General features: G+C 37.2%; 1 protein-coding gene and 1 gene segment (V, D, J or C); both read left to right on the forward strand.

Moving 5' to 3' along the window:
- LOC138732496 (Ig mu chain C region-like) overlaps nucleotides 1–15,925 on the forward strand; it is a 29,103-nt gene extending 13,178 nt beyond the window's left edge. The window contains 5 exon segments of the C gene segment in view: nucleotides 28–130; nucleotides 8,924–9,235; nucleotides 10,336–10,653; nucleotides 12,018–12,350; nucleotides 14,093–15,925. Coding sequence covers nucleotides 28–130; nucleotides 8,924–9,235; nucleotides 10,336–10,653; nucleotides 12,018–12,350; nucleotides 14,093–14,487 — 1,461 coding nt within the window.
- The window catches only part of LOC138732516 (CKLF-like MARVEL transmembrane domain-containing protein 5), a 104,332-nt gene that overhangs the window by 39,629 nt on the left and 47,054 nt on the right, over nucleotides 1–17,649 (forward strand). The window lies entirely within an intron of this gene.

The raw sequence follows: 17,649 nt of genomic DNA on the forward strand, positions 1-17,649 counted from the left end.
GAGATTTTTTCGAGGGAAAAGGATTAGGGGGAGGAGTTTTTGTACGGGGAGAGGTGGGATCGGGGTCACGGTGGCCCTGCTGGTGGTATCGATGCGTGGGGCGCAGGAGCCACCGTCACCGTCTCCTCCGGTGAGTCCCAAACCTCCATTTTTCCTCCGTTTCTCCATTTTTGGGGTTTTTCGCCTCAAAATTCGGACTCAGAGCCCGTCTCGGGCTCCAAAATCTCCATTTCGGGCTCCGAAATCTCCATTTTGGGGCTCAGGGAGGGCAGATTAGGCCATTTTGAGGTCAAAAAATAGATTGAAAATTGAGATTTTGGGGAATTTATGAGTTTGGAGGGTGGGATTGGGGAAAAAAAATAAGGTTGAGGGGGTTTTGGTGAGGAAAGAAGCATCCGGAGGGGGGTTAGTGGTGATTTGAAGTCAAAAATTAGAAAATTTAGGTCAGATTTGGTGAATTTAGGTCAAATTTGGTGAATTTACGTGAAAATTTGGTGAATTTATGTGAAAAATTGGCAGATTAATTGAAAAATTGGCGAATTTAGGTCAAATTTGGTGAATTTATGTCAAAATTTGGTAAATTTATGTCAAAATTTGGTGAATTTATGTGAAAAATTGGCAGATTAATTGAAAAATTGGCGAATTTAGGTCAAATTTGGTGAATTTAGGTTAAAAATTGGTGAATTTATGTGAAAATTTGGCAGATTAATTGAAAAATGGGTGAATTTATGTCAAATTTAGTGAATTTATGTGAAAATTTGGTGAATTTATGTCAAAAATTGGCAGATTGATTGAAAAATTGGCAAATTTTGGTCAAATTTGGTGAATTTAGGTCAAAATTTGGTGAATTTAGGTCAAATTTGATAAATTTGTGTTAAATATGTTTATTTGAGGGTCTTTGGATGGGGAGAAAATCATGTTTAGGGGCTTTAAGGGGTGAATTTAGGTCCAAATTGGTGAATTTAGATAAAAATTGGATTTAGATTAAAAAATGGCAAATTTAGATTAAAAAATAGCAAATGAAGTGTAAAATTGGCACATTTATGTTAAAAATGTTGATTTTTAGGGTCTTTTGTTTGGGAGAAAATAATTTTAGGTGGTTTAAGGGGTGAATTTAGGACAAAAATGGCAAATTTAGGTTAAAAATTGATATTTTAGGTCAAAAATTGGTAAGTTTAGGTCTAAAATTGGTAAATTAAGCCAGAAATTTGTGAATTTATGTTAAAAATGTTGATTTTTTGGACTTTGGTCTGGGGAGAAAATCATATTTAGGTGGTTTAGGGGCAAATTTATGTCAAAAAGGGGAAATTTAGGTTAAAAATGGGTGAAAATAGAAGAAATTGGGGGAAAATCGAGGTAAAAATAGGTTAAAGTAGAGAAATAGAGAGAAAATTGATAGAAAATGGGGTTAAAATCTAGAAATGTGGGGAATATTGGTATAAAAATTGGTTAAAATATTTAAATAGAGAGAAAAATCGAGAGAAAAATCAGTTAAAATATTAAAATGTAGAGAAAATGGATAGAAAAATAGGTTAAAATATCAAAATCGATTGAAAATTTGATTTAAAATGAGGTTAAAATATCAAAATGTAGAGAAAATGGATGTAAAACGGGTGAAAATGTTGAAATAAAGAGAAAAAAATGATGTAAAATAGGTTGAAATAGAGGAAAAGTGAGAAAAATGATAGAAAAATAGGTGAAAAGCTCAAAATTTGATTAAAAAATAGGTCTAAATATCAAAATATGGAGGAAAACAGGTTAAAATATCAAAATGTCGAGAAAATTGGTGTAAAATATTGAAATAGAGAGAAAAAATGATATAAAATAGGTTAAAATAGAGAAAAATGATAGAAAAATAGGTTAAAATACCAAATTAGAGAGAAAATTTGATTAAAAATGAGGTTAAAATCTCAAAAATGAGGTTGAAATCTCGAAATGTGGAGAAAAATGATGTCAAATGGGTGAAAAGATCAAAATAAAGAGAAAAATCGATAGAAAAATCGGTTAAAATGGAGAAAATAGGTTAAAAGATAGAATTTAATAATTTATAATAATTATTAATTAATTAATAATAACACAATTAATATAATTTAACCGATTTTTTTCTAAATTTCTCACTTTCGGAGCCCAAATTTGGCGAATTCACCTGGAAATTATTGAAATTTGGGGCTGAAAACCCTTTAAAAATCTGAATTTTTGATGAATTTTGCACTTTAATTGGCTGAGAATAAATTTTCGAGGCTCCGATCGATGAAATAACGAGAATTAAAAATTAGAATTTGGAAACGAGGCCTCCAAGATGGCCGCCGCGCAGGTGGTTTTCTGGTTTTGACCCCAAATATCTAATTTTAACCTCGAAACCGGTTTCGAAAACAACAAAAAAAGGAGAAGTTGGATTTTTTTAACCCAATTTCCTCTTTTTTTTCTATTTTCTTGCTTTGAATCGGAGCTAAATTCGTTAATTTTAACCCCAATTAATTTTGACGAGGTGAAACGGAACCAACCGCCTCGAATTTTGAGCTGAATTTGAGGGATTCGAGGCAAAAAATGTGAAATTTCAAGCCAAAAGCGAAAAATTCATCAAGAAAATTTGATATTTCCTTTTAATTAGGGATTAATGGCTAATAAATCGCTAATAACTGGCTCATCGGCCCTTAATTAGGATGATAAGCATGAAGGGGATAAAAATAATAATTATTAGGGATTAATAGGGATTGATAAGAGGGAGAATTAATTAAAATTAGAGGTTAATTGAAAATTTATACAAAATTTTTATTCTATATTAAATTTACTATTAATTAATAGTCGCTTTAATCAAAATTTCAATTGGGTCTTAATTTCACTCTTTGTTAATTGATATTTTAATCGAATTTTTGAATTGATATTAATTTTATTATTAATTAATAGCGACTTCAATCGAAATTTCGATTCGGTGTTAAATTCGATTCTGGTTTAATTTTAATCGAATTTTGAGTCTATTTTAATTTTATGGCTAATTAATAGTCGCTTTAATCAAAATTTCAATTCTAGGTTAATTCTACTATTAATTAAGAGTCACTTTAATAGAAATTTTGATTTTATTTTAATTTTATAGTTAATTAATAGTCGTTTTAAGAGACTTTTCTCTTAGATTTTATATTTCCTATTAATTAATTCTCATTTTTAATAGAAATTTCTACTAGAATGACTATTAATTAATAGTAAAATTAATATAGAATTGAAATTTCTTGATATCAATCAACATGAAGTTAATTGATCGCAATTAATATTAATTTTTCATAGAAATCTCTATTATATATTAAATTTAATAGCGATTAATTTGAATTCTAATAGAATTTTCTAAGAATATTTTTATATTCCTCGAATTTTTAATAGAAATCTCTATTAGATTTTTTTAATATTAATTAATATGAATCCTTAATGTTGATTTTAATTGATATTTTTAAGAGATGTCGCTTAAAATCAATTAATTTTCGTGGACAGGCTTAATAATCATTAATTTTAATAGATTTTTAATAGAAAATATTAAATAAAATATTAAATAAAATATTAAATAAAAATATTAAAAATAATATTGATAGAAATATTAATATAATCTTAATTAATATTAATAATAATAGAGATTCTTAATATGTCTCAATTTTTATCAATATATTTTATATTTACTAATTAATTAGACCTTTAATCGAGATTATTAATTAATATTTAATCCGATGTGTTAGAATTTAATTCTATTTAACAGAATTTTATTAGAATTTAATAGAATTCAAGAGGAATTTCTTAGAATTTAATAGGAATCAAAATAATTTAATAAGAATCAAAATAATTTAATAAGAATTAATAGAATTTATCAGAATTTAATAAGGATTCTTAGAATTTAATAGAATTTAATAAGAATTAACAGAATTTATCAGAATTTAATAAGAATTTGTAGAATTTATCAGAATTTAATAGGAAATAATAGAATTTATCAGAATTTAATGGGAAATAATAGAATTTATTAGAATTTAATGGGATTTCTTAGAGTTTAATTGAATTTAATTATTTTTATTTGGAATTATAAGAATTTATCAGTATTTAATGGGAATTTATGAGAATTTATTCAAATTTAATAGGAATTTATGAGAATTTACTCGAATTTAATAGGAATTTATCGGAATTTAATATGATTTAGTGGAATTTATTGAGATTTACGAGAATTTAATGGGATTTAATGAGAATTTCTTAGGGTTTAATTACATTAATTAAAATTTAATTGGGTTTTATTAGAATTTAATGGGGTTTATTAGAATTTAATGGGGTTTATTAGAACTTAATTGAGTTTAATTAGAATTTAATTGAGTTTTATTAGAATTTAATTGAGTTTTATTAGAATTTAATAGGGTTTATTAGAATTTATTAAGATTTCATGGGGTTTATTAGGATTTAATTGGATTTAAGAGGAATTAATGTAGTTTATGGGGATTTAATTGGATTTATTGGGATTTAATTGGCTTTATTCGCATTTAATTGCTTTTTATTCAGAATTAATTGGATTTATTGGGATTTAATAGGGTTTTATGAGAAATTAATTGGGTTTTATTAGAATTTAATTGGTTTTATTAGAATTTAATGGGGTTTGTTAGAATTTATAAGTTTTAATAATCGGTTTTAATCCCAATTAATGGGATTTTATTAGGATTTAATGAGCTTTAATGGGAATTAATAGAATTTAATGAGCTTTAATGGGAATTAATAGAATTTAATAAGACTTATTAGGATTTAATGGGATTTCTGAGACTTGAATTCAATTAATTAGGTTTTAATGGGTTTTTATTAGGATTTAATGGGATTGATGAGAATTGAATTCAATTAATTAGGTTTTCATGGGTTTTTATTAGGATTTAATGGGATTTATGAGACTTTAACTCAATTAATTAGGATTTAATGGGATTTATTAGTATTTAATTGGACTTATTACCACTGAATAGCTTCTAATCCAAATTAATGCGACTAATTAGCCTCTAATAACCGATCAATTAGCAACGAATCACCACTAATCACCTCCTCCCACCCCCCCCAGCGCTAATTAACCCCCATTGGTTCATTAACGAGGCCCCCAGGAGGTTTAATTAAGGGCCGGGGGCTCATTAGGGAGGGGAGGGGGGTTAATTAAGCGCTAATTACGGGGTTAGTTAAGGGGGTTAATGACTTTGAGGGAGGTAATGGGGGGGATACTGGTTTATACTGGTCCCTACTGGTGGGTAAGGGGCTGGGACTGGTCCATACTGGTCTATACTGGTCCATACTGGTCCATACTGGTTTATACTGGTCCATACTGGTCGGCTACTGGTCCCTACTGGTCTATACTGGTCCATACTGGTCCATACTGGTGGGCTACTGGTCCATACTGGTCCATACTGGTCCATACTGGTCGGCTACTGGTCCATACTGGTCCCTACTGGTCCATACTGGTCCCTACTGGGTGGCCACTGGTCTGTACTGGTCCCTACTGGGTGGCTACTAGTCCAGTACTGGTCCATACTGGTCGGTACTGGTCCCTACTGGTCCCTACTGGTCGGTTACTGGTCTATACTGGTTGGTACCGGTCGGCTACTGGTCCGTACTGGTCGGCTACTGGTCCCTACTGGTCCCTACTGGTCCCTACTGGTCGGTTACTGGTCTATACTGGTTGGTACCGGTCGGCTACTGGTCCCTACTGGTCCCTACTGGTCCCTACTGGTTGGCTACTGGTCCCTACTGGTCCCTACTGGTCCCTACTGGTCCATACTGGTTGGTACTGGTCCGGTACTGGTCCCTACTGGGCCATACTGGTCGGCTACTGGTCCCTACTGGTCCCTACTGGTCGGTTACTGGTCTATACTGGTTGGTATTGGTTGGCTACTGGTCCCTACTGGTTGGCTACTGGTCCGTACTGGTCCCTACTGGTCTATACTGGTTGGTACCGGTTGGCTACTGGTCCCTACTGGTCGGCTACTGGTCCCTACGGGTCCATACTGGTCTATACTGGTTGGCTACTGGTCCCTACTGGGCCATACTGGTCTGTACTGGTTGGTACCGGTCGGCTACTGGTCCGTACTGGTTGGCTACTGGTCCCTACTGGTCTGTACTGGTTGGCTACTGGTCCCTACTGGTCCGTACTGGTTGGTACTGGTCGGCTACTGGTCCCTACTGGTCCCTACTGGTCCATACTGGTCTATACTGGTTGGCTACTGGTCCCTACTGGCCTGTACTGGTCGGCTACTGGTCCCTACTGGTCCCTACTGGTCCCTACTGGGTGGCCACTGGTCTGTACTGGTCCCTACTGGGTGGCTACTAGTCCAGTACTGGTCCATACTGGTCCATACTGGTCGGCTACTGGTCCCTACTGGTCCCTACTGGTCTATACTGGTTGGTACCGGTTGGCTACTGGTCCGTACTGGTCGGCTACTGGTCCCTACTGGTCCCTACTGGTCGGCTACTGGTCCCTACTGGTCCATACTGGTCTGTACTGGTCCAGTACTGGTCTGTACTGGTCCATACTGGTCGGCTACTGGTCCCTACTGATCTCTACTGGTCCGTACTGGTCGGCTACTGGTCCCTACTGGTCCGTACTGGTCCATACTGGTGTGGGGCAGCCTCTACAGGGGATTTTCCTCCAAAAAAATCATGAAATTTGGTGCAAAATTTCGGTTTATTTGAGCTAAAAACGTGGATTTGGGGTCAAAAATTTGAAATTTTGACCCAAAATTTGAAATTTTGCCCCAAAACGAGAAATTTTGCCCCAAAATTTGAGATTTTGCCCCAAAATTTGAAATTTTGACCCAAAATCGACCTTTTTCCTCACAAAATTGGGGTTTTTTTACGTAAAAAGTGTGATTTTTGCAGCAAAATGAGGAAATTTGAATCAAAATTTTGGGTTGTTTGAGGGTTTGGGGCCCAAAATTTCATTTTTTTGCACAAAGATGCTGAAATTTGCTTAAAAAATCTGACTTTTGGGTCAAAATCGATGATTTTCACCCCAAAATGATGATTTTTCGCGCAAAATCATCCTTTTTCACCTCAAAGTGACTATTTAGACCTCAAAATCTGCGTCTTTTTCCCCTGAAAATTCTAAAAATTCTAAAAATTGTGGGTTTCGTGTACAAAAATTTCAATTTCTGCGCCGAAACGAGGTTTTTTAGCTCCAACAAGGAGTTTTTTGGTTCTAAAATTTTGGGGTTTGACACAAAATGATGATTTTTGACCTTTCATGCCGGATTTTTGACCTTTAACGATGAGTTTTGACCTTTAATGATGATTTTTGATCTTTAATTCTGTTTTTTTGACCTTTAATTCTGGTTTTTTGACATTTAACGATGATTTTTGACCTTTAATTCTGGTTTTTTGACCTTTAACGATGATTTTTTGACCTTTAATGATGATTTTTGACCATAAACAATGATTTTTGACCTTTAATTCTGTTTTTTTGACTTTTAATGATGATTTTTGACCTTTAATTCTGGTTTTTTGACCTTTAATGATGATTTTTGACCTTTAATTCTGGTTTTTTGACCTTTAATGATGATTTTTGACCTTTAATTCTGGTTTTTTGACCTTTAACGATGATTTTTTGACCTTTAATGATGATTTTTGACCATAAACAATGATTTTTGACCTTTAATTCTGTTTTTTTGACTTTTAATGATGATTTTTGACCTTTAATTCTGGTTTTTTGACCTTTAACGATGATTTTTTGACCTTTAATGATGATTTTTGACCATAAACAATGATTTTTGACCTTTAATTCTGTTTTTTTGACTTTTAATGATGATTTTTGACCTTTAATAATGATTTTTTGACCTTTAATGATGATTTTTGACCTTTAATTCTGGTTTTTTGACCTTTAATTCTGGTTTTTTGACCTTTAACGATGATTTTTTGACCTTTAATGATGATTTTTGACATTTAACGATGATTTTTGACCTTTAATTCTGTTTTTTTGACATTTAACGATGATTTTTGACCTTTAATTCTGGGTTTTTGACTTTTAATGATGATTTTTGACCTTGAATTCTGGTTTTTTGACTTTTAATGATGATTTTTGACCTTGAATTCTGTTTTTTTGACCTTTAATGATGATTTTTGACCTTTAACGATTTTTTTTGACCTTTAATGATGATTTTTGACCTTTAATGATGATTTTTTGACATTTAATTCTGTTTTTTTGACCTTTAACGACGATTTTTTGACCTTTAACGATGATTTTTTGACCTTTAATGATGTTTTTTGACCTTTAACGATGAATTTTTGACCTTTAACGACATTTTTTGACCTTTAACGATGACTTTTTGACCTTTCATGATGGTTTCTTGATATTTAATGACCTTTTTTGACCTAAATTGATGGTTTTTTGACCTTTAACGATGATTTTTTGACCTTTCATGCTGGTTTTTTAACCTTTAATGATGATTTTTTGACCTTTCATGATGGTTTCTTGACGTTTCATGATGGTTTTTGACCTTTCATGATCATTTCTTGACCTTCTATGATGGTTTCTTGACCTTTAATGATAATTTCTTGATGTTTAATGATGTTTTTTGACCTTTAACGATGATTTTTTGACCTTTCATGCTGGTTTTTTAACCTTTAATGATGATTTCTTGATGCTTGATGATGGTTTCTTGACCTTCTATGATGGTTTCTTGATGTTTGATGATGGTTTTTGACCTTTCATGATGGTTTCTTGACCATCTATGATGGTTTCTTGACCTTTCATGATGGTTTCTTGATGTTTGATGATGGTTTTTGACCTTTCATGATGGTTTCTTGACCTTCTATGATGGTTTCTTGATGTTTGATGATGGTTTTTGACCTTTCATGATGGTTTCTTGATGTTTGATGATGATTTTTGACCTCAAATGCTGCTTTCTTGACCCTCCACGCTGCTTTCTGCCCCCTCCAGATGGTCCCCGCGCCCCCAGCCTCTTCTCCTTGGTCCCTTGCTCCGTCCCCACCACGTCCCCGACCTACTCCGTGGGCTGCTTGGCCTCGGGCTTCGTCCCCAGCCACGTCACCTTCTCCTGGCGTGACGCCACCAACCAGACCCTCCCCCAAGGAGACTCGGTGGCCACTTTCAAGGCCACCAAAGCCACCGGGGCCTCGGTGGCCACCAGCCGCTTGGCGTTGCCCTTCCTGGAAGGGAAGAGCCGGCAGCCGTTCCTCTGCCAGGTCCAGCACCCGCAGGGAGGAGCCGTCGTGGAGGTCTCCAACCCCGGTGAGTCCAGCTCCATCCTTCAGCCAAAACCTTCTCCTCAAACCTTCTCCTCAAACCTTCCACCTCGAGCTTCAACCTCGTTCTTCAACCTCGTTCTTCAACCTTTTGCTTCCACCTTGAGGTTCAACCTCATTCTTCAACCTTGAGCTTCAACCTTGAGCTCCAACCTTGAGCTCCAACCTTGAGCTTCAACCTTGAGCTTCAACCTTGAGCTTCAACCTTTTTCTTCCACCTTGAGGTTCAACCTTGAGCTTCAACCTTGAGGTTCAACCTTGAGCTTCCACCTTGAGCTTCAAGCTCAAGCTTCAACCCTTTTCTTCAACCCTTTTCTTCAACCTCGTTCTTCAACCTCGTTCTTCAACCTCATTCTTCAACCTCGTTCTTCAACCTTTTACTTCGACCTTGAGCTTCAACCTTGAGCTTCAACCTTGAGCTTCAACCTCGTTCTTCAACCTTGAGCTTCAACCCTTTTCTTCAACCCTTTTCTTCAACCTCATTCTTCAACCTTGAGCTTCAACCCTTTTCTTCAACCTTGAGGTTCAACCTCGAGCTTCAACCTTGTTCTTCAACCTCATTCTTCAACCTTGAGGTTCAACCTTGTTCTTCAACCTCAAGCTTCAATCTTGAGCTTCAACCTCGTTCTTCAACCTCGTTCTTCAACCTCGTTCTCCAACCTCGTTCTCCAACCTCGAGCTTCAACCTTGAGCTTCAACCTCGAGCTTCAACCTCGTTCTTCAACCTCGTTCTTCAACCTCATTCTCCAACCTTGAGCTTCAACCTTTATCTTCAACCTTTATCTTCAACCTTGAGCTTCAACCTTGAGCTTCAACCTTGAGCTTCAACCTTTTTCTTCCACCTTGAGCTTCAACCTTGAGCTTCAACCTTGAGGTTCAACCTTGAGCTTCCACCTTGAGCTTCAAGCTCAAGCTTCAACCCTTTTCTTCAACCCTTTTCTTCAACCTCGTTCTTCAACCTCGTTCTTCAACCTCGTTCTTCAACCTCATTCTTCAACCTCGTTCTTCAACCTCGTTCTTCAACCTCGAGGTTGAACCAAGGGCCTTTCCCACCTCTAACCAGCTTCTCCTCGTCTTCTCCGCCAGGTTCCACCCCCCCGGTCATCTCCAACCCCACCATCACCCTCCACCCTCCCTCCCAGGAGGACTTCGAAGGTCCCTATCGCAACTCCAGCCTCCTCTGCCAGGTCCGCGCCAGCCGCCCCCTCCAGGTCCGCTGGTTGAAGGACGGGAACCTCCTGGAGGCCGGAATCTCCACCGAGAAGCTTCTGGAAGACACCGGGAGAGCTTCCGTGCTCAACAGCCGCTTGAGCGTCACCCAAGCCGAGTGGGACTCGGGCTCCGTCTTCTCCTGCCAGGTGGACGGGGAGCTTCGCAACACCAGCAAGGGGCTGGAGTGCAGCTGTGAGTCTCTAGAAGTCCTCAGGAGCACCTCGAAGTCCATAAAGTTGAGGTGGAACCATCTCGAATCCATCGATTTGGCTTGAAACCTTCTAAAAACTCAGAAATTGGAGGTGGAACCATCTCAAAACCCATAAATTTGGCTTGAAACCTTCTAAAAACTCAGGAATTGGTGGTGGAACCATCTCAAAATCCACCAATTTGATTTGGAACCATCTCAAAACTCATAAATTGGAGGTGGAACCATCTCAAAACTCATAAACTTGGCTTGAAACCTTCTAAAAACTCAGGAATTGGTGGTGGAACCATCTCAAAATCCATAAATTTGATTTGGAACCATCTCAAAACTCATAAATTTGAGGTGGAACCATCTCAAAACCCATAAATTTGGCTTGAAACCTTCTTAAAACTCAGAAATTGGTGATGGAACCATCTCAAAATCCATAAATTTGAGGTGGAACCATCTCAAAATCCATAAATTTGAGGTGGAACCATCTCAAAACTCATAAACTTGGCTTGAAACCTTCTTAAAACTCAGAAATTGGTGGTGGAACCATCTCAAAATCCATAAATTTGATTTGGAACCATCTCAAAACTCATAAATTTGAGGTGGAACCATCTCAAAACCCATAAATTTGGCTTGAAACCTTCTTAAAACTCAGAAATTGGTGATGGAACCATCTCAAAATCCATAAATTTGAGGTGGAACCATCTCAAAATCCATAAATTTGAGGTGGAACCATCTCAAAACTCATAAACTTGGCTTGAAACCTTCTTAAAACTCAGAAATTGGTGATGGAACCATCTCAAAACTCATAAATTGGAGGTGGAACCATCTCAAAACCCATAAATTTGGCTTGAAACCTTCTTAAAACTCAGAAATTGGTGATGGAACCATCTCAAAATCCATAAATTTGAGGTGGAACCATCTCAAAATCCATAAATTTGAGGTGGAACCATCTCAAAACTCATAAACTTGGCTTGAAACCTTCTTAAAACTCAGAAATTGGTGATGGAACCATCTCAAAACTCATAAATTGGAGGTGGAACCATCTCAAAACCCATAAATTTGGCTTGAAACCATCTAAAAACTCAGGAATTGGTGGTGGAACCATCTCAAAACTCATAAATTGGTGATGGAACCATCTCAAAACTCATAAATTAGTGGTGGAACCATCTCAAAACCCATAAAATTATGATGGAACCACCTCAAAACTCATCGATTTGAGGCGGAACCACCTCAAAATCCATCGATTCGAGGTGGAACCACCCGTAAACTCCTCCGTGTTGGTCGAACCCCCCCTGGATCTTCTCAAAAAGGTCTCGGATGGTCCAAAACTTGAAGGTTTTGGTGGTTTTTCTCGTAGACGACGCCTCCACCGGCCCCGAGGAGGTGTCGGTCCAGGCCCTCCCCCCTCTCTTCTCCGACCTCTTCGAGGAGAAGGCGGCCAAGTTGACCTGTAAGGTCTCCAACCTCCCCAACCTGGAAGGCCTCGTGATCTCCTGGAGGAAAGAGGAGGACGGCGAGAAGCTGGAGACCAAGATGTCCCCCCAGGTCCTTCAGGCCAACGGGCTCCTGGGGGTGGAGGGCGTGGCCTCCGTCTGCGCCGACGAGTGGGACGCGGGGGGCGTCTACGTCTGCCGGGTCACCCACCCCGAGCTCCTCTTCCCCACCGAGGCTCGCTTGAAGAAGACCAATCGTAAGTTGGAGGTCCCCAAACCCTCAAAAATTCTAAAATTTGAACCCCCCGGCGTGAAAATTTGAGGGGGGGGGGGAGGAGCCCAGGCCACCCGAGTCCAAAAATTTAAAAAAATGGAGTCGATTCCATCGTTTCTTGAGGAAAATGGAAGAAATCGTGGTGGGACTCCAAAATTTCGTCCACCAAATGGAGCGAAATTCCAAAATTTCCTCAGAAAAGTGAAGGGAAACGGGGCAAATTCCATGATTTCTTCTCGAAAATCAAGAGAATTGATCTAATTCCATGATTTCTCCTAAAAAAATGAGATGAATTGATCCAACTCCCTAATTTCTTCTCAAAAATTGAGATAAATTGATCCAATTTCGAAATTTCTTCTCGAAAATTGAGATAAATTGATCCAACTCCATAATTTCTTCTCAATAATTGAGATAAATTGATCAAATCTCAAAATTTCTTCTTGAAAATCGAGATAAATTGATTCAACTCCCTAATTTCTTCTCCAAAACTGAGATAAATTGATGGAATCTCAAAATTTCTTCTCGAAAATTGAGATAAATTGATCCAACTCCCTAATTTCTTCTCAAAAATTGAGATAAATTGGTGGAATCTCATAATTTCTTCTCGAAATTTGAGATAAATTGATCCAACTCCACAATTTCTTCTCCAAAATTGAGATAAATTGATCCAACTCCCTAATTTCTTCTCCAAAACCGAGATAAATTGATGGAATCTCATAATTTCTTCTCCAAAATTGAGATAAATTGATCCAACTCCCTAATTTCTTCTACAAAATTGAGATAAATTCATCCAACTCCCTAATTTCTTCTCCAAAACTGAGATGAATTGATGGAATCTCATAATTTCTTCTCAAAAACTGAGATAAATTGATCCAACTCCATAATTTCTTCTCCAAAACCGAGATAAATTGATGGAATCTCATAATTTCTTCTCGAAATTTGAGATAAATTGATGGAATCTCATAATTTCTTCTCAAAAATTGAGATAAATTGATCCAACTCCATAATTTCTTCTCCAAAACCGAGATAAATTGATGGAATCTCATAATTTCTTCTCAAACATTGAGATAAATTGATCCAACTCCATAATTTCTTCTCCAAAATTGAGATAAATTGATGGAATCTCATAATTTCTTCTCAAAAATTGAGATAAATTGATCCAACTCCCTAATTTCTTCTCCAAAACTGAGATAAATTGATGGAATCTCGTAATTTCTTCTCAAAAATTGAGATAAATTGATCCAACTCCACAATTTCTTCTCCAAAACCGAGATAAATTTATGGAATCTCATAATTTCTTCTCCAAAATTGAGATAAATTGATCCAACTCCCTAATTTCTTCTCCAAAATTGAGATAAATTGATCCAACTCCCTAATTTCTTCTTGAAAACCGAGATAAATTGATGGAATCTCATAATTTCTTCTCAAAAATTGAGATAAATTGCTCCAACTCTGTAATTTCTTCTCCAAAACCGAGATAAATTGATGGAATCTCAAAATTTCTTCTCCAAAACCAAGAGAAATTGCTCCAACTCCACAATTTCTTCTCCAAAACTGAGATAAACTGATGGAACCTCAACACTTCGTCTCAAAAAACCGAGCTAAATCCATCCAATCCCTCAATTTCTCCTCCAAACCCAGGCCTGGAGCCCCCCAACCCCCCTGAGCTCCATCTCCACCGCCTCCATCCAACCTTTTTCTCTCTTTCTCCTTGAATCCCACCAGCCCGAGAGGCCAAACCCCCCTCGGTCTACGTCTACGCCCCTCCGGCCGAGCAGCTTTCGAGCCGCGAGGTCCTCACGCTCACCTGCTTGGTCAAAGGCTTCAACCCTCCGGATTTCTTCGTCCGGTGGCTCCAGAATGGAGAACCTCTTCCCGCTCACGACTACGTCACCACCAAACCCATCGCCGAGTCGCCCCGGGCCAGCTCCTACGTGGCCTACAGCTCGTTGAGCGTCACCGGAGACGATTGGATGAGGGGGAACGTCTTCACCTGCGTGGTGGGACACGAGCAGTTGCCCCTCGGCGTCCTCCAGAAATCTGTGGATAAAGCTTCGGGTAAACCCGCCACCGTCAACGTCTCCTTGGTCCTCTCCGAGGCGGCCGCCGCTTGTTATTGAGTTGGAAAAAAACCCCAAAAACTCAACATTTTAGGGGTTTTGGGGGGGTTTTGGTGGGATTTCTCGTGGAAAAGGGGTCCCAAAGCTCATTAAATGGTGAAAAAAACTGCATGGAATGGTGCGGAAGCTCGTGAAATGGTCCCAAAAGCTCATGAAATGAGCCCGAAAGGTCATTAAGTGACTCAAAATCTCAGGAAATGGTCCCAAAATTGGAAGAAATGGTCCCAAAATGTCGTGAAATGACTCAAAATCTCAAGAAATGGTCCCAAAATCTGAAGAAATGGTCCCAAAATGTCATTAAATGACTCAAAATCTCAAGAAATGGTCCCAAAATTGGAAGAAATGGTCCCAAAATCCCATTAAATGACTTAAAATCTCAAGAAATGGTCCCAAAATGTCATTAAATGGTCCCAAAATCTCATTAAATGGTCCCAAAAGCTCATGAAATGACTCAAAATCGCAGTAAATGGTCCCAAAATTGGAAGAAATGGTCCCAAAATGTCATTAAATGACTTAAAATCTCAATAAATGGTCCCAAAATGTCATTAAATGGTCCCAAAATCTCATTAAATGGTCACAAAACTTCATGAAATGGTCCCAAAATCTCATTAAATGACTCAAAATCGCAGTAAATGGTCCCAAAATCTGAAGAAATGGTCCCAAAATCCCATTAAATGACTCAAAATCTCAAGAAATGGTCCCAAAATCGGAAGAAATGGTCCCAAAATGTCATTAAATGACTTAAAATCTCAAGAAATGGTCCCAAAATCAGAAGAAATTGTCCCAAAATGTCATTAAATGACTCAAAATCTCAGTAAATGGTCCCAAAATCTGAAGAAATGGTCCCAAAATCCCATTAAATGACTCAAAATCTCAAGAAATGGTCCCAAAATCTCATGAAATGACTCAAAATGTCATGAAATAGCCTCAAAATGTCATTAAATGGTCCCAAAATCTCATTAAATGGTCACAAAACTTCATGAAATGGTCCCAAAATCTCATGAAATGACTTAAAATCGCAGTAAATGGTCCCAAAATCGGAAGAAATGGTCCCAAAATGTCATTAAATGACTCAAAATCTCAAGAAATGGTCCCAAAATCTCATGAAATGACTCAAAATGTCATGAAATGGTCCCAAAATCTCATGAAATGACTCAAAATGTCATGAAATAGCCTCAAAATGTCATTAAATGGTCCCAAAATCTCATTAAATGGTCACAAAACTTCATGAAACGATTCAAAATCTCAAGAAATGGTCCCAAAATCTGAAGAAACGGTCCCAAAATGTCATGAAATGACTCAAAACCTCATGAAATGACCCAAAATCTCATTAAATGACCCCGAAACCTCATGAAATGGTCCCAAAATCTTATGAAATGATGCAAAATGTCGTTAAATGGTCCCCAAATCTCATTAAATGACCCAAAATGTCTTGAAATGGCCCCGAAATCTCATTAAATGACCTGAAATCTCATTAAATGACCCCAAAATCTCATTAAATGGTCCTAAAACCTTGTGAAATGGTCCCAAAATCTCATTAATTGACACAAAATGTCGTTAAATGACTCAAAATGTCATGAAATGGTCCCAAAATCTCATGAAATGGTCCCGAAACTTCATGAAATGACCCAAAATCTCATGAAATGCCCCAAAATGTCATGAAATGGCCTCGAAATGTCGTGAAATGACCCAAAATCTCATGAAATGGCCCGAAAATCCATGAAATGCCCCAAAATCTCATGAAATGGCCTCAAATTCTCATGAAATGGTCCCAGAACCTCATTAAAAGACGTTAAATGTCGTGAAATGATCCCAAAATCTCATGAAATGACCCCAAAATCTCATTAAATGGTCACAAAATCCATGAAATTGTCCCAAAACTTCATGAAATGACCCAAAATCTCATGAAATGGCCCCAAAATCTCATGAAATGGCCCCAAAATCCATGAAATACCCCAAAATCTCATGAAATGGCCCCAAAATCCCATTAAATGGTCACAAAATCTCATTAAATGGTCACAAAATCCATGAAATTGTCCCAAAACTTCATGAAATGACCCAAAATCTCATTAAATTACCCAAAATCTCATGAAATGGCCCCAAAATCTCATGAAATGACCCAAAACCTCATGAAATGGTCCCAAAATCTCATTAAATGGTCACAAAATCTCATGAAATGACCCAAAATCTCATGAAATGGCCCCAAAATCCATGAAATGCCCCAAAATCTTATTAAATGACCCCAAAATCTCATTAAATGCCCCAAAATGTCATGAAATGGCCTCGAAATCTCGTGAAATGACCCAAAATCTCATGAAATGGCCTCAAAATCTCATGAAATGGCCCCAAAATCTCATTAAATGGTCACAAAATCCATGAAATTGTCCCAAAACTTCATGAAATGACCCAAAATCTCATGAAATGACCCAAAATCTCATGAAATGACCCAAAATCTCATGAAATGGCCCCAAAATCTCATGAAATGGTCACAAAATCCATAAAATGGCCCCAAAGTCCATGAAATGACCCAAAATCTCATGAAACGGCCCCAAAATCTCTTTAAATGACCCCAAAATCCATGAAACGACCCAAAATCTCATGAAATGACCCAAAATCTCATGAAATGGCCCCAAAATCCATGAAATGCCCCAAAATCTCATGAAATGACCCCAAAATCCATGAAATGTCCCAAAATCTCATGAAATTGTCCCAAAACTTCATGAAATGACCCAAAATCTCATTAAATGACCCCAAAATCTCATGAAATGACCCCAAAATCTCATTAAATGGTCACAAAATCCATGAAATTGTCCCAAAACTTCATGAAATGACCTAAAATCTCATTAAATGGCCCCAAAATCCATGAAATGCCCCAAAATCTCATTAAATGGTCACAAAACTTCATGAAATGACCCAAAATCTCATTAAATGACCCAAAATCTCATGAAATGACCCAAAATCTCATTAAATGGCCCCAAAATCTCATTAAATGACACAAAATGTCATGAAATGGCCTCGAAATCTCGTGAAATGACCCAAAATCTCATGAAATGACCCAAAATCTCATTAAATGGTCACAAAATCCATGAAATTGTCCCAAAACTTCATGAAATGACCCAAAATCTCATGAAATGACCCCAAAATCCATGAAACGACCCAAAA

Source organism: Phaenicophaeus curvirostris, chromosome 33 (genome assembly GCF_032191515.1).
Source record: "Phaenicophaeus curvirostris isolate KB17595 chromosome 33, BPBGC_Pcur_1.0, whole genome shotgun sequence".
Taxonomy (NCBI): Eukaryota; Metazoa; Chordata; class Aves; order Cuculiformes; family Cuculidae; genus Phaenicophaeus; species Phaenicophaeus curvirostris.